Genomic DNA, 16,033 nt, shown 5'->3' with positions numbered 1-16,033 from the left:
GTGGCTGAGCTTACAAATTCAACAACCAAATTGAATAGCGCTTCAAGGCCATTTCAAGCAGCAAAGTTAGAATAGCATGACAAGCAAAATTTAATGCTTCATTCTATCGAAGCTATATGGATTTGTTCACTTTCTGCAACATTTATATTTAGTAACTATTATTAGTACGCAATCATCAGACATGAAGTTAAAAGGAAACGCAAACCCAAATTACGCTATTATTGTCACGTATTCAAGTGTTCACAATCACACAAATTGAGCTCAAATGGAGCAAGAGGTACCCATTTTGATATGCCAGATTCGATGAATTTTTCAGTTTTCTTACCAACTCAGAAAGTGCGGTCACCGTATACGGAAACCTGAACCCCAAACTCAGTGTAGTCAAAGTATCATACAGCATAGTGATCTACAACCAATCAGAGATGCGATTTTTAATTGTACGGCAGTATGAATAGAGCTTGAAAACTACCAAAAATCAGTTGAAACTCGTTATTTTTGTCTGAATAAATTGACATACAGTGCGTAGTGAAGCACGCTACTTGAGCAGTATATTACTTGTTACCGTGTCTTGCTTTTGTAGATCAACTTATGTGATTGTACAGCCTATCTTTACCTTGACATACTGAAAGTAGAATTGGCTTTGAAATTCTCAACGTTTTCATATAGAAACGAAGTTTTAATAAGTAGAGTTGCAGAGCAGATAAACTGTTCATTCTGGTTTCTTTCATTTACTGGTTGACTGGGCTTCTTCCAGATTTTGATTGGTAAACCTAAGAACTTGGTTACAAAAAATACAAACCTTTGTATTTTTCCCATGTATTAGGGTTGAGAATAAAAAAATAAAAGCCGGGCCCATCAATATAGATCAAGTTGTTTTCATTGTTCTTATACCAAACAGTGGACCTACTCAGCGTGCATAAGCAGACAAACTTTTTTTTGATCCTAGCAATTGCAGTTTAGGAGATACTTCAGAAATTCATGATTTTACGACTACTTGTTGATTTGAAATTTTGATTAATTCAAGAGAAGTAAGTTGTTATTCAGCAAAACTGAACGATTAGTTATCAGGAGAAATTGAGGAACAATTAATGCAATGGTAAGCTAAGCATAGCGGATAATCCAGCTCACAAAAGTTAACTGCAAAAGCACAATATCCAGACAGATTTGAAACCGCTGAAACGAACTGGGTGATGTAAAGTTCTCCTTGTCTTTGATAGGAGAGCAGCCTTTACCAAATGGCATGTATAACCTTAACGTATCACTTCAATGTGACAAATTGTAGAATAGCTCTGAACTAAGAATTGACCACGAAAACGACAGCGAGAAGCATAAATTAAAAAAACTTAAAAAACACAAATACTTGCTCAAATTTTTACTCAATCTTCTTCAACAGAAGCCCTTCATAATATTTATCAATCGATCTGAAAGACCACCAAACTGCTAGCAGATATAATACGAAAACTCTTTATTTTACTGCTAGAGAAGCTTGAACATGGCAAGGTTGTTCAAAAAAGCCACTGAAAATGGAATCTTAAAGTGTAGAAAGTGCTTCAGATGGTCAAAATGCTGCAAAGCACACTATTACTAGCATAGACAATTGTAAGAAACATTTTTAACTGAAAAACTACAAACTAATAAATACCTCTAAAAATACACGTGATGGAAAAGTTTTGCTGCCTTATCGAATTGTTTTTCACACTTACTTTCCGCGCTCTCTCTCAAAAAAGGGGTATGATAAAAACAACTACTCTCCCTCCAGTTCTCTCTCTCTCTCTCTCTCTCTCTCTCTCTCTCTCTCTCTCTCTCCTCTGCTGTTTGACCTAAACACCTAGTTCTAACCTTCGGCATTTTATATTGTTTTAAATACGTTTCAAAAAATTATTGACGAAAAAGACGCTCCATCAATACTCCTCTTTGGGTTGTATAGAAACAACGATCACCGCAATAGCGCTACGCTCAGCTTATAGCTTTGCAGTTATAAACATATCATCTGGAAATGATTTTGATTCCACCCATTGTCCTACTTTTATTTTCATGATAGCAAAAATTGTCAGAACCAGTGATTCTCGATTGGGACTAGACATGACTTCATCTGCTTCTCCATGTTTTTTTGAGTCAGGGAGGTGCCGTCGATTACAAATCCATTTATTACATTGTCTTTTAAACTGTAGACTTAAATTTTGAGACAACAGATGTTTTGCTTACATAAGATGATCATATGTGGCTATAGCTGACAAAAATCTATTTACTTCAATTGACTCTTTTTCTTTCCCACCAATTTTTTTACACAACAATTTACTCAAAACAATGGAGCCCAAGAGTTCTTTATAAATAAATATGATATATAATGTGAACCTCAAGTTATAAATTTAAAGTACACTATTAATTCTTGACCGTTCAGATCTCGGTGCGCTGTCACTCAAAAATTATGTTTGTAGTATTTTTCAAGGAAAGACTGTACAGCCATTTTTGTTAACTTTTTAGAATTTACAACGGCGTGAATACTGCGATTAAAAACTGTGGTTCACGAAATTTGTGAGAATTTAATATAAAACATGCTGGTGTGATGATGTCAAATCAACTTTTTATATCCGATATATTCCGATATACCCAAAGCATTATCATAAATCATCGTCTGCTCTTGTTGAGCTTTAACGTTTGGTATTAATTGCCATAGGACGGCCAGCAATTTTTTTCTCACCGTTTCAGGAATTTACAAATGGGAGTTTCATCTAGAGGATATATTAATGCTTATCCCGGTAAAATGTGGTTCTTTTCACGTCCAAATTATTTTTTTTTCAGGGCTGTGAGGATCAATTTTTTTCTGGGCATTTGATGAGGTAGTGGATAAGACACAATATAGCACCTGTCAGTGTACTCCAATGGGGTTAAATTTAAATATAGAGTTGAAATTTAAGCAGGGGGTGCCATTTGACTCGATTGTTTTACGTATGCGTGAACAGACTCCGCAAAACTTCACTGATAGGTCAAAGTCGTCAGAGGAAGACCAAAACTACCAATATAATTTGATAATATTAACTATGATTAGCCTGTCAAAACTACAAAGCGTTCTTCATTTTGTTAATGTTAAAATTTGGCCAATAATGAACCCTGTATGTGGTATTTAAGCGAGCGTGATCTATTCTTATCCAGTGCTTAAGACAATTTATGGGAATCCGCAAATGATTTTTAACCATATATAAGAAGAACAATACCGAATGCATAGAAGTGACCCGAAGTCTTTACTATGACCTCAAGGTTAAAAGTAATTTTAAACGAGTGTTATTTGAACTCGTAGTTACCCTTATTGAAAGAGTGGATAAACACCTGTTATAGTCTATAATCTATTAAATAACGGTTACTACATTACTAGAGGCTACAATTACAGTCTTCACATGCCGAACAATTGAGCTATGTTTTAGAATACGGCCCCAACGTGCATTGACATTCACGAAGATGCCACAACTATTGCAATGGGCACCAAAGACGGCAGGTAAATACTACCCAATGCATGTTTGTCTCATCCAATGAGAGGAGAGAAACTATGAAGTAATTTAGTCCCATCCAATTAGAGGACAGCCAGTAGCGGGAATTTGTAACATTAACTCAAATGGAGGGCGCATGCCACACGGATTTTTTGATGTGAATCTGACAACGAAAATGATTAGTATGGCCAAAGTGCTTAATAGATGATCACAGATGAAGCTAAAATCATTCAAAAACCAATTATGAATAAAACACGCAGATTCAGTCATGGTATATCAGATAACGCATTCAGCCTGGCTCCAAATCTTAACGACTGTTTCGACTTAAACTTTTTACGCGCAACTCATAAAGTGAAAAAATGTTAACCCTAAAAACCAGAGTTTTTATATTCCTGAATCATAATTCAGCGTCTAAAACAATTAAGTGGCAATTTTAATCTTCACGCCTTGAGCTTTCTATGTAAGTTTTAAATATTCACCAGAAGACTCAGATGTAAGGAAAATCGTATTTGCCTTTTTAGCTTGATTCTGGTGAAGGTGAAGGACAAATCAACAAGCTCAGAGGTCAAGGTCAAAGTGGCACAGTCCAAAATCAACTGTATCAAATTCTCTAACGGTAAGTTCCCGAGTTAAATAAAACCCGGGTTTTGATCCCAAATTATAGCTACACTTCAATGCTTAATGGCTCCGTTCACTGTTTATCATCATTGGGATCCTTTCCGTTTGTGCCCCCCCCCCTTAATGGGTGCAAATTAATTGCATACCCAAACGCAAGTGCTATAATTTTAAATTTACATGATTTTACACTACGATTTACTATGCACTGGCACGTGCTGTAACTGGGAGATGTATAACGTACTCTTGGTACAAACCGAACAAATCCCTTGTCTGCTTTGCTTCGACCCCACAGAGACGATGAATTTAATGGTTGCCTGATTTTTGGGGCCGACAATTTTTGCTTGCTCTATTAAAAGCAGTTGCATTAAGACTCCAGCAAAAATTAATCGACTTGTGAATTAATTAAAAAATTCCAACAAAAATATTTCACTTCTTTAATTTCACCTCAAAGTTTCGCTTCTTTAATTTTTTCGTTTACCTTAATCCACTCTCCCGGATCCTACGTGAAACCATTAATCAAGGAAAAATGTAGGTGTCGGAGCAAAATACGCGACGCCAAAAAGACCGGAAGAGAAACAACTCGCAAAAAATCGAATTATCAGAAATAATTAACACAGAGTTATTAATTGAGTTCATTCTTCATGTGTTCATTTCAATTTCCCGACAAAAGTACATCAAAACTCTATGAAATTGTTCTTTTCGGCATGTTTAGTATTTTTTCCACCTTTTGAAAGCCTGCCGTTGTAAAATTTTCTTGTCAAATATAAGTATAGAATGTCAATTTTTTTAAACTAGCAATTCAGATTTGCTATACAAACTTTGTGAAACTTAAGCAATTTGATTTTTTTATTTAATTTTTTTTGTGAAATCAAAATGCATTATAAACTGATCTGACTTTTATGTAACCAAGCAAATTTATTTGTTTTTATCACTCAATCTAGTCAAACTGGTATGGTCAATCTGAGCTGACCAATAAAGTTCTTATTTTTAAAATCAACCAAGATTCTGAATTTTACCAAAACAGTCAACTACTGTCCCCTGAAACGTTTATGTGTTGTTAAAAATGATTCGAGAAGCCAGCACCAAGCTAGAATTTCGATTAACTGGCCATTTTAGCTTAAAAAATTGAAAAATGCAGTAAAAACAAAATCAAACAAAACTTTCTTTTAAAATTTGAAAATTCTTGATAGTTTATTTACGTTCAAAAACACTATTTTAATCAAAACTGGCAATTTCGTTTCAAAAACTACAAAATGGTTACTCTGCAGGCTACTAAAAATTCCGGTTATGTACCAACCAAAGAGCGGGCAGTAACTGATCTAATCACAGGAAAAAATTCAAAGCTAAAGATTGCTAAAGATTCTTGAAAATACTTACAAATAGCTTCTGTAATACTAACATCCGTTCATTACCATAAATTTTAAGTTTTAAAAAATTTGTTGCTCCATTAAAAAAAAGAAATTGAAAAAGAACAAAATCAAAGACCATATTAAAAAAAAACAAAAGTTAAAAAAATGTGTTGAATTTTGTCATGTTTAGAGTCTCAAAAATTTATCTGGGTCATTGAAAGTTATCCAGCAACCCAAAAGATGCAAAAATTACTGTTAAGCAGATCATCAAAATTGTTACTGTGTTGTTAAAAACATTCTCTTAACACATTTCAAAAGTTTTAAAATGTTTCCTTGCCCTGTAAAATTGAAACAACTGAAAATGTCAAAACATTTTAGAAACTTGAAAAAATAAGCAAAAATTGCTTTGACTTTGGTGTTCAAGTTTGCATAAACAACAAAAACAAACAAACAAACCAATAACATCAGCATAAAAAACGTTTACCATAACACAAAAACCATATAACCTATGGCCCACTTTTAAAATAACCATAATAACAGAAAATTAAAGATAGTTGAGAAAAACATTTTAAAAAATGCTGCATTCAGGGATCAAAAACAGAGAAAATGACCTCTTCACCTTGAATTTAGGCCTTATAGTAGTTTCTGCACATTAAAAACTACTAAAGCAAGCTCAGGTCCTCTATTGCAACTTAATGCATGGGGTGCATCCTAAAAATCTCAGCACACCAATGCAAGCCAAATTTTTGGATTGTAGAAAATGGGATAAACCGATACAGCCCGGTCATTAAGTAATACTAAATTAGGTTGTTAAAGTTTATTTGAGTAATTGCTAGTTGGTATTAATATTAATCTTTATAGCCTCCAAATTAGAGGATGAATTCAGTTGAAGCGTAAACTCAGAAACTAAAGGAAATAACTCACCAAACTAGAGCACGTTTTTACATATAGTTAAACTGTTAATTTCTATCTGTTCTTTCTTGTTCTCTGTTTCAATTCCGATGTGCGTCAAGCGTGACAACGGCGTCTTTTTTCCTGCAACGCGCCGGCTACGTTTTAATTAGTAGATTTCCCATTTGTTCCTCCAAAATTAGAATAGAGTTGTCTCTTTTAAGCCCTTCTGTTGTAAAATTTTGTCCTCTTGAAATATAGTAAAAAAAATAAAAACATTTCGTTTTCTCTACATTTCTGTGAAAAAGCTCAATTTTCTTTTAATTCGTATTCTAGATTAGCAGTATGAGTTCACTAAGACCTTTCTATAACTCTTTACAGCATGGGGTCATTTTTTCCAAGTATAATTTTCAGAAAATTGTATATGATTGTTATCAGGAGTTTAGTCCATTTCGGGGAATTATTTTTATCTTGCAGACAAAAATAAGGAAAAACTGACTTACTTTAACGGGGAAAAAGACGTTTAAAAATTCTGGAAAAACTTCCAGCGTTAAAAATACCCGGTAACTTGTTTGAAACAGTTTGAAATTAATAAGACCGTAAATTAATAGCAACTCTCATGTCAGCAAAAAGTTTAGTCCGTTTAAAAGGGATATGTCGCCGGTAACTAAAATATGAAATTTGCCCAATTTTTTTCGGTCGCTTTTTACTCCAAAAAAGTACATACCCTCAGCAAATTGTTGAAGTGTTTTGTAGTTATTTTCAAGCAATACGAACTGAAACATCAAAATGATTATAGATTACTCCTCTTTGGCGCTGGGTAGTCAAGATGGGAACACGTACATCTTCCGTGCTTCTGACTTCCGAGATTTTGAGCGCACACCTCCCGAAGAGCTGGCCAAACTTAAGGGATCTGGGGGATCTATCATGTCATTAGACTGGAGCACGCAGAAGAGGCAGGGACAATATATCGTGAGAACATTAACAGAAGATGGGATCTTGAAATACTGTACGTATTTTCAATGCAAAATAAGAAAGCTCTGCAAGCTCCGATAAAGGTTCATTTGAGGGCCAATGATCAATAGTTTTCTTTTTTTAAAGTAAATTTATAATCACATGGTTGACTATATTTTTCATGAAAATAAAAAAGAGCACAGCAAAATTTTTATATTAACTTGCAACCCGGTATAATCCTACTTAATTCCATTTAAACGTTTTGTTTCCTTCAAACAATTAAATTTCTAAAGCGCCTGAGCTACTGTTGAATTAATGTTTTTATATTGTGAGATTTAATATTTGCTTTATATTGTGAGATTTAATATTTGCTTTAATTTTCCTTAAACAGCTATTTGTTTCTTGCTAGCCAAATTATGTGTGGAATTTAATTGCACTTTTGCAAACATGGACTAACAACCTAATTCATTCCAGACTTTTTCAAATTTTACTTGCTTTTTAAATGTATTTTTTCGAGAATTCTGTCGAAGACACATATCCATGAAAAGTTTGTGTTGCTAATAATATAATAAAACTTAAATAGTGGCACTTTGGCGGTAAAAAGCAAACCTGAGGGGAATTTTTATATGAATTAAATGCCAGCTCGTTCAGAATTTGCACAAGTTTTAAAAGTGTTTTAAAACAAGTATGCTATTACAATTTAAGTTTGATATCAAAAGTATGTTAGGTGCCAAATTTTTAATTCATGTAAAAGAACAATCGATTTCAATTAGCGAACTAATTTTACCTTTCTGAAAGGATTTTCTTGTTGATTTCTCTTAATGCAAGTTAACTGAATTATGATACTCACTGTTCAGTAGTATTATAACCACCGCCTTAACTGTTCCACTGAACTCCCTTCAATCCATTCGTTCTTGCATCGCTGGCTTCTCTTACCAGCTGCCCTTCGCACTCCGCTGTTATCGAAAAATCAAGTGTTTTTAGCGTTTTAAATTATGTCTATAGTAATGTTAAGCAATATACTTCTAAATATTCTTGCTCGACTTAACGTTATTTCGACCACATTCGGTCTTAAATCTTGATGCAAAAGTTTCGTTTGACAGATTAGAGTGTTCATTGATATTTTGCTATTTCTTTTTGAGGGCTAAAACAAAATCTTAGTATCCCGAGTGCTGGGAACGAGGGGCCCGAGGGGGACTAAGATTTTGTTCTAACGTATTTAGAGAATAAAAGGTTGCAAAAGTGTTGAATTTCATTTTAATTTGAAGTTAAGAGTACAATTTTGCTGATTAGTAAATGAAAAGTTTTCACCAATTTTGCTAGTTTTTCATCAATTTCAACCAACTTTTCCTCCAATTCATCGTCACTGTTGAAATCTTTTGGCCCAATAGACCGTTTTTGGTGCAACTTTAAGATCAGAGACAACAATAACGCCAGATAATTCCATATTTCCAGATTTAAGTGTCAAAAGTTAGATTTCTTAGTTTGAAAAATTGAGCTTAAACTTAAACGAGGATTCTCGGTAATGTGCGATCGCACATAAGGTTCCGACCCTGCTTATCCACCATTTTGGCAAAATTGTCTACCAAAAGAGGAACAGGTAGAAAACCCCAAAAATTCAAGTATTAAAAAACTGGTGTATGAACGAAAAGATAGCCTCAAAAGCAAATAACTCAGTGGAGTAAAAAATGATGCAATAGATTGATGAGATATGTCAGTATAAAGTATGTCAGTATAAAGAAAGCGAGCCAAGACGAACAGCAAAATCAAACAACGGCAACAAACATTATTTAATCAAAAAATTTATCTCCGTTTTAAAAAACTTAAAAAACTTAATAACAAAAACAAAATAAAATAGCGTCAGATAAAACTGAAACTCAACAAAATAACTTATAATTCATCAGAAAAGATCTGGGACCAGTCCATAATAGGGCTTGGCAACAATTAGACAATAAAGAACAAAAACTGTAAATTTGAAAAATTCGCTTATTTTTTTTTTAAAAAGAATTAATTCCAAAGTAATGCAAACCATTAGAAATCGTCTAAATATCCCAAAGGTTTACGGTTACCAGTGTTTCTAAAGATGGGAATTAAGAACAGTCGGTATTCAATTTTTATGCGGTTACAGAAAGAACAACAATAGACAACAAACAATAATCAGTTAATTTTTGTCATAAAAAGCTTTTGAAGCCCTCAAGCGATACTTTGGCCCTCAAAATATTTTCTATTGCACCTTCTCCAAACACCGATAAGGTATTATGCGAGCTCTCATTAATGAAACGAGGTAACAAGTAGACAAAACAGAAAAAAGACTAAATTAATCAATACTTTTTTTCAAAAAAAAAATTTCCGAAGACATGAAAGCCATTAATTACGAAATGAAGAAATTAAATAGGTTCATTTATTCTTCCAAAGGAAGCGCTTGAGACCTGCAATTATCCAGAATATCTTACCTCTACAAAAAGAACGTAAAATATGACAAATCAAAAATTGATTTACTTTTTTTGTGTGAAAAACCCGTGTAGAAGCCAGTAAAGTCATAACCAATTCTTTGAAAACATTAGATTTTGTGACACCAATCCCTTTGACACCCTTCCCTGTGAACAAAAATGTCATATTTGGCCTGTAATTAACGAGACTAGGTAACAAACAGACAATAAAAGGAACATAATTGCGAAGTTAAAGTGTTTTTTAGTTTTGGAAAACAATTGTTTTCAAAATTATGGAAGCCATCAGCTATCTACTAACATCAGAACATCAGCCCATCTATACTTTCATGAAAAACCAATGAAACCGGTTCATTGTACAGGAAATTTCATACGAGAATGTATTGTCGATGCAGTTAAAACCAGAGCCTATATCCTTAAGGATTTTAGTATTATCAATTGTACCTTAACATCAACGCAAATAATGTGATATATGCACTGTCAATAACGTGCTAATGTGACAAAACTAGAAAACGTTAAAAATGAGCAAATACCTGAAAATAAAACTATGAAATCTAGTAGTATCGAAACCAGAAAACCATACCTTAAGGTGTGAAACCGCAAAAAAGATTGAATTTGAATTCAGTAGACAGAAGAACCTTTTTTCATTGCTGACACTAAGCTAAAAATTGACCAAATGACGAGAAAAATGGAGGGAAATTTCAATAAGCCGTTATTTTTAAAAATCAAAAAATCTTAAAAGTCAAAACGACCGTAAGCTTTCAAGCAAAAACTAGATACAATAATTTAGAGCTAATTAGGAAATGAATTCAGCCTATCACTAGTGAGCTTTCATTTGAAATGTTCTGTTAATTAAACATATAAAAAAGATCGAATTTTTTTTCAAAAAAAAGAACAACTGATTACAATCCCAATTATTTTTGGATTATAAGTACAAGATTGGTAGAACTAGCTCTGCTAATGCTGTTCGTCTATTAAGAACACTTAATTTTTTTTAATATTATAGATATTTTGTTAGTTAACAAATCAAAAATAAATGCGGCGTTTTTTTATAATCAAAGAGTTAGCAAAAAACGGAAAATTTTAATTACGGAGCGCTCGCAAAGGAAGTTGAAATAGAAATAGCCCCCTTGTGAGTTTACAAAGATCATTTTAGTGGTGTTTGAGTGTTTACTTCCTGCAAATTTAGTCAAAGTGAACTAAAGAAACCTATTTCGTGCTGTTTTTGATGAAAAAGTCTGAATACTGTGAAATATTTAGCCGGAATTTGTGACAAAAAAATTCAATGAAAATAGCCGACAATATATTTTATCTTTAAACGTAAAATCAGCAACATTTTCTTGAAAAATTTTATTAATATTTATCAAAATTGGCGAAATTTTAGTCAAAAATTCCGAAAAAGTGAATGAAATCAGCGGAATTCACTCTATTTTCTCGAAAGTTTAAACCTCGATATCTCCCTGTCAAAAACGAAAATCAAAAAATCTTTCTAATTCCACATTCTACGCTGGAGAAGCTTCCTAATGATACCAGTCTCAACTCTCTACGATGAATATATCCATCGGCCAAAATTGTCTGAACAAAAAAAACCCGTTTCAGTATAGTTCCTCACCCCCTCCAGAGGGGTCGGAACAAGTAGTGAAAGTCTAAGTTCAATTTTTTCAAGCTAAGCTCTCGGCCTGGACGTTGTAGTGACCGAAAAAATTGTTCTCTAAGTTGCCCTAGTCTGCTTCATGTGATTGCATAGGCATACAATACAAAATTGATTACAGTGGGTATATAATAAGCGCTGATAACATTTGAAGTCTTTAATGATAATTTTGCTTAACTGGAACGCATAGAGGCTGTACTGTGGTTACATGCTGAAAGAGAAGTGTTTAAACAACTGATGCTATCAGTAGATTCATCTCTAGAGAAATCCAGAATGCCTCTGCATAAATTCAATCATAGCTGTTACAATGCCCGAATTACTGAATTCATTTTAAAAATGTAAAATTCTAGATACCCTAGTGATGCCTCGACTTGTGAAAAGACCCTCACCGAGAGATATGTATGGAAGCTAGTGGTAGATATGCCGATATATGATATGAAACTTGTCTAGGCTTTAACTAGGGTGCTCAACCATGTAATTGAAGTCGATATTAACCTTATAATTAAGTCTTCTCATTAAGTCGAGGCCTCTACTAGGGTACATTTTGTCTATAATAGGGAATGCAGGCACGGGTGAGCAATGGATGGACAGTGAGATGCGAAGTGTGGAGTGGATGTCTATCCATTGTAAATACGAGTACAACACAAGTGGCCTGTTTGAACAGCCACCCCCTCCCAACAACACCTCTACCTACTCCATAGTATCCGTCAGCAGACACACAGGCATTATCGCTGCAGGAACAGACAAAGGCAATGTCCTCTTGGCAACTTACCCGTGCTTGACGTCATCAAACAAAGTCAGTAATACTGTCAATTGTTTACTTCTGGGTAGGTAGTATCATCCGACACAAAGATTGCAGTTGTATAAAAATTAAAATATGGAAAAATGAAGTAAACTACATCCTTTTTCAAATTAAACTTAGTATTTCTTGTACCCCCCCCCCCCCCCCCCCCCCTGTTAAGAACAAATTAGACAAACGAAAGACACTTTAATTCAAGCGCACTGCAGAAAATAAGCAAAACCAGGCTTAAGCAACAAACTTAAAACTAACAATTTAGTACAACTGAACATTATTTTTCAGTTTCAAAACTTAATCCGACTGCAAATGTACCTAACAATAGATAATTTCAAATGATGAACTCGATTGGAATGTTTTCAGGTAGCCCCAAAACTAGTGGAAGAGAAATCCTTCCAAACAAAAATATCAGAAGTTGAACTTATCAACGATAACTGTCTCATCGTCTCACCCGCTTCAGATCATTGCATTCAGCAATGGAGAATTCAATGACCATACAAGGACCCTTTTCAAAAGAAACTATTTGTACAACATGAATTTATTTTTATCATATTGAGGAATTGCAAGTTTGAATTAATTATGTTACATTGTTAAAATTCGATTTGACATTAAACTTTTAAATCTGATCTTGTCGTTTTTTTGCCTAGCATAGTTATCACTCAGGAACTTTATAAACTTAACAAAGAAAGACTGCAAAAAAGGACTCAACTAATATGTACAAGTGATTGATTTGAATCTATAAACAGCGGCCTAACGGAAAACTGAACAAAGGTATCTTCCTACAAACGCTACAAAGACTAAGGTTCAAAAAATTTCAATTAACGTTTCAAAACCCATTCATCAAACCTTTCAATGAGTAATTTGTTCCGTAAATCATTGATATTTTCATCGAGCATATTTTCAAATTTATAATTCATTAACAGTTTTGCTTTAGCACCAGTTTGCAATGCCCACGGCAGATATTTGGTAAAATAGTCATTTCTTTGATGCCTCGGTATATTCGGTACACCTCCTAAAATACCCAGGTAGCACATTGGAAAGCCCGTTTGCACAGCTTCAAATGCTTTCACGACTGATTCGCCCAGCAAATCGATATCAAGTTCCAGTAACACGTGGTAAAAGTCATGAATTTCTCTGTATCTTTGGATGACATATGCAAGTTGCGGGTCTTCAACATAATGGACATTTTGTCTTGTATCAGGAGTCACTCCGTTTTTATTTAACCAGGACCAGTAGCTTTTACCCAATGTGTTGTCTTCCATCTTAGCCAGTTCCGTCAAAGATAAACTCTCTGAAGTAAGTCTTGGCTTCTGTTCCAAAATTTGTCTACCTGTGGCGTCATTCATCATTTTACTGTGCAACATCTTTGCAGCTCTTAACCCCGTTGTTTCATTTAATGCATTTACCATATCTGCTCTCAAAGGATTAAGTGTAGCAATCAAGGCTGCACCAGCTCCAAGAGTCACTTTCTGAAGGTTATTTGTCGGCCGAAAATTTATACCATGACATTCTTCCCAACTTGTTTGGTTTTTTCGGGCAGAAACAAATATGGACCTTACAATAGGACAAAATTTATAATGAAACTCTTTCAGTCTGCTCATATCATCTGAAAACAAACAAATTGCATACTTTCCGTAAGAAACCCATCCATATACGTTTAGAATAGTATGTTCTGTAAAACCGTAAATTGAAAGAAAGCCCCTCCCCTAAAAGAGTAGGCGGTCAACTCGAGGGCAACACGTCAACTTCTACATACATATATAAATTTTAACAGTAGTCAAACATCTGGTATAAAACAGTTATAAAACATACAGGTTACAAAACAGGAATACGGATAAAGATACGTTCAATGCCGCCTCCTCCACTATTAGCGTTGCAGAATTTTCTATATCAGGACAGCTTTCTGCAGCCCCTGAGAAAAAATGAGCTTCGAGTAGCACAAAACAATTTTAAGCGTATATAATTTAGAGTTGCGGTATAAATCATTGCGTTTGGCGCGCAGTTTTATTAGCTTGGTAACAGAGGGTCCATCATCGTTGCATGCAAACAAAGGTAGGTTAAAGCTACTGGTCTCTATTTGGACAACCCGATAATCGTATTTAAGTTTCTTCAGTGCTTCGCGGTAATTGTGGTAATCGGCGCAGGAAGAAGCATGGGGATTGGTAGTAGTCGAAAAGGATTTAGAACAAGCTTTAAGGGTTTCCACCCAGTTTGTTGGTCCAGTTTAAGTTTGACTGATTTTTACTCATGGGATAACAGTTTCCACATGTACATAGGATTCTACATGCACATTTGTTTTCTTGGTTGGAGTTGAAATCAAAGACTTGCCAGTATAGTTTTGTCAGAGTTGATTTGTTCATTGCAATTCCATATTTTTTGGCCGTTAGACACCAGGTTGAAAAGTTGGACCCCGTTTTAGGCTATCTTTGTAAGGTCTCAACGACTCGAAGATCCATTTCGTTGCAATTTGTTGAACACCTTCAAAATCTTGCATGCCAGCTTTATTCGGTAGCCATGCTTGCAAAGCATAGGTTGCTATGGGGACAACATAGCCTATGTACGCATTGAGTCGCGTCATCCAATTGCATTTTTCGAGATGTTTCATTTGATTTCGAAAAGATCGATCATGGCCTTTGTCGCTCTTAAGGAGGAGCTGTTCTTCCAGTATAAACTGGGCTGACTATTATACCTAGGTCGACTTCTATTTTTAGAAAAATTTTGGCCAGGTAGCGTAGCATTTAAATGCCCTTTGACATTCAGGAGGTGAGATTTCTTGGTGTTTGGTCCCATTTGCTTCACCGTTAACCGGTTTCTACTTCATAAATGGTTTCGTCCAATTCTTCCTGGCCTTGACCAATGACTCTGCAAACTTTCTGCTCTTTGCGCGATGATATCCAGGAGGTAGTTGCTAAAAAATAGGAACAGCAGCGGTCCTAGAAGGTAGCCCTGGGGTATAATTCAAGGTACAAGACCATCAGTTTTTCAAAAGCTTTCGAACAGCAGCTTAGCAAGCTCATCGGCTTGTAGCATGACACATCCGCCTTGTTTACTTTCTTGAATACTGGTGTCACTTGGCTGAGTTCCCGACAGTATGGGAATATGCCCTTGTTTACGCAAGTTTGATATATGAGGGACAGTGATTCAATGAGGGTTTCTTTTTCAAGGAATAGATTTCCTATTTTGTCTGGTCCGGTGGATTTTGGTTGGTTCAGATGCACATCTTGACATCAAAAATTAGGTTTTTGAAGGATGATTTTTTATTTTTATCAGTGGATTTTGGTTGGTTCAGGTTTTTTTACTGAAACAACAATCACAAAGTCAATTTGCCCTGATATATAGTCGAGCATCCTCAGTGGGAGTAGAAAGATGACTGAATGTTTCTCCTTCCACTGGTTAAGTTTTAGCTCGATATCGACACATCGCAGCAAATTACTGAAAAAAGGCGGCAAAGGTGTCGCTGATCTCATAGTGCTTCATCTGGGTGTGAATTCCTAATCGACAGTAGAGTACGATATCGTAAAGTTTGCACTGCATGGTAATTTACTAGGCACGTTCTTCAAAGGCTATTTGAGAGAGGCCATCGCGAAACTATCAAGCTGAACAATTTAATTGAGTTTCCAATTTTAGACCCCCACCCACATTTATGGTATTAATTTTAGACCCACGATTTAAGGAATATTTACGGTAACTTGGGGTTTTTATTTTAGTTCTTGTTTTGCACAAGAGAACCATCAAAATAGCAAGTTTAATTAAATAGCAAGTAAATGGCTGAGTTTCGACGAAGTCATAAGAAAAATTTGGTACAAAAATTAGCAGATGTTCAACTTTTAAAAGAAAATATT

The 16,033-nt window shown here is 34.8% G+C and overlaps 2 protein-coding genes across 6 annotated transcripts in view; one reads left to right on the top strand and one right to left on the bottom strand.

Moving 5' to 3' along the window:
* Nucleotides 1-12,817, top strand: part of LOC142339326 (uncharacterized) — a 116,068-nt gene extending 103,251 nt beyond the window's left edge. For 4 of the 5 annotated variants that reach the window (XM_075389293.1, XM_075389296.1, XM_075389295.1 and 1 more), the window contains 5 exons: nucleotides 3,423-3,493; nucleotides 4,007-4,101; nucleotides 7,143-7,352; nucleotides 11,953-12,195; nucleotides 12,559-12,817. In XM_075389293.1, the coding sequence (XP_075245408.1) occupies nucleotides 3,423-3,493; nucleotides 4,007-4,101; nucleotides 7,143-7,352; nucleotides 11,953-12,195; nucleotides 12,559-12,683 (744 nt within the window). In that variant the 3' untranslated portion in view covers nucleotides 12,684-12,817. Of the gene's footprint in view, nucleotides 1-3,422; nucleotides 3,494-4,006; nucleotides 4,102-7,142; nucleotides 7,353-11,952; nucleotides 12,196-12,554 lie in introns of all 5 variants that reach the window. The other variant, XM_075389294.1, reaches the window with a different exon arrangement.
* A 172-nt stretch (nucleotides 12,818-12,989) lies between these two features.
* LOC142339327 (ubiquinone biosynthesis protein COQ4 homolog, mitochondrial-like) overlaps nucleotides 12,990-16,033 on the bottom strand; it is a 549,842-nt gene continuing 546,798 nt past the window's right edge. The window contains exon 2 of the mRNA XM_075389299.1: nucleotides 12,990-13,797. Coding sequence (XP_075245414.1) covers nucleotides 13,010-13,792 — 783 coding nt within the window. The 5' untranslated portion in view covers nucleotides 13,793-13,797 and the 3' untranslated portion in view covers nucleotides 12,990-13,009. The remainder of the gene's footprint in view (nucleotides 13,798-16,033) is intronic.

Source organism: Convolutriloba macropyga, chromosome 5 (genome assembly GCF_964194025.1).
Source record: "Convolutriloba macropyga chromosome 5, txConMacr16.3, whole genome shotgun sequence".
Classification (NCBI taxonomy): Eukaryota; Metazoa; Xenacoelomorpha; order Acoela; family Convolutidae; genus Convolutriloba; species Convolutriloba macropyga.
The sequence above is the reverse complement of the archived record's forward strand: the minus strand, read 5'-3'. Positions and strand labels throughout refer to the sequence as shown.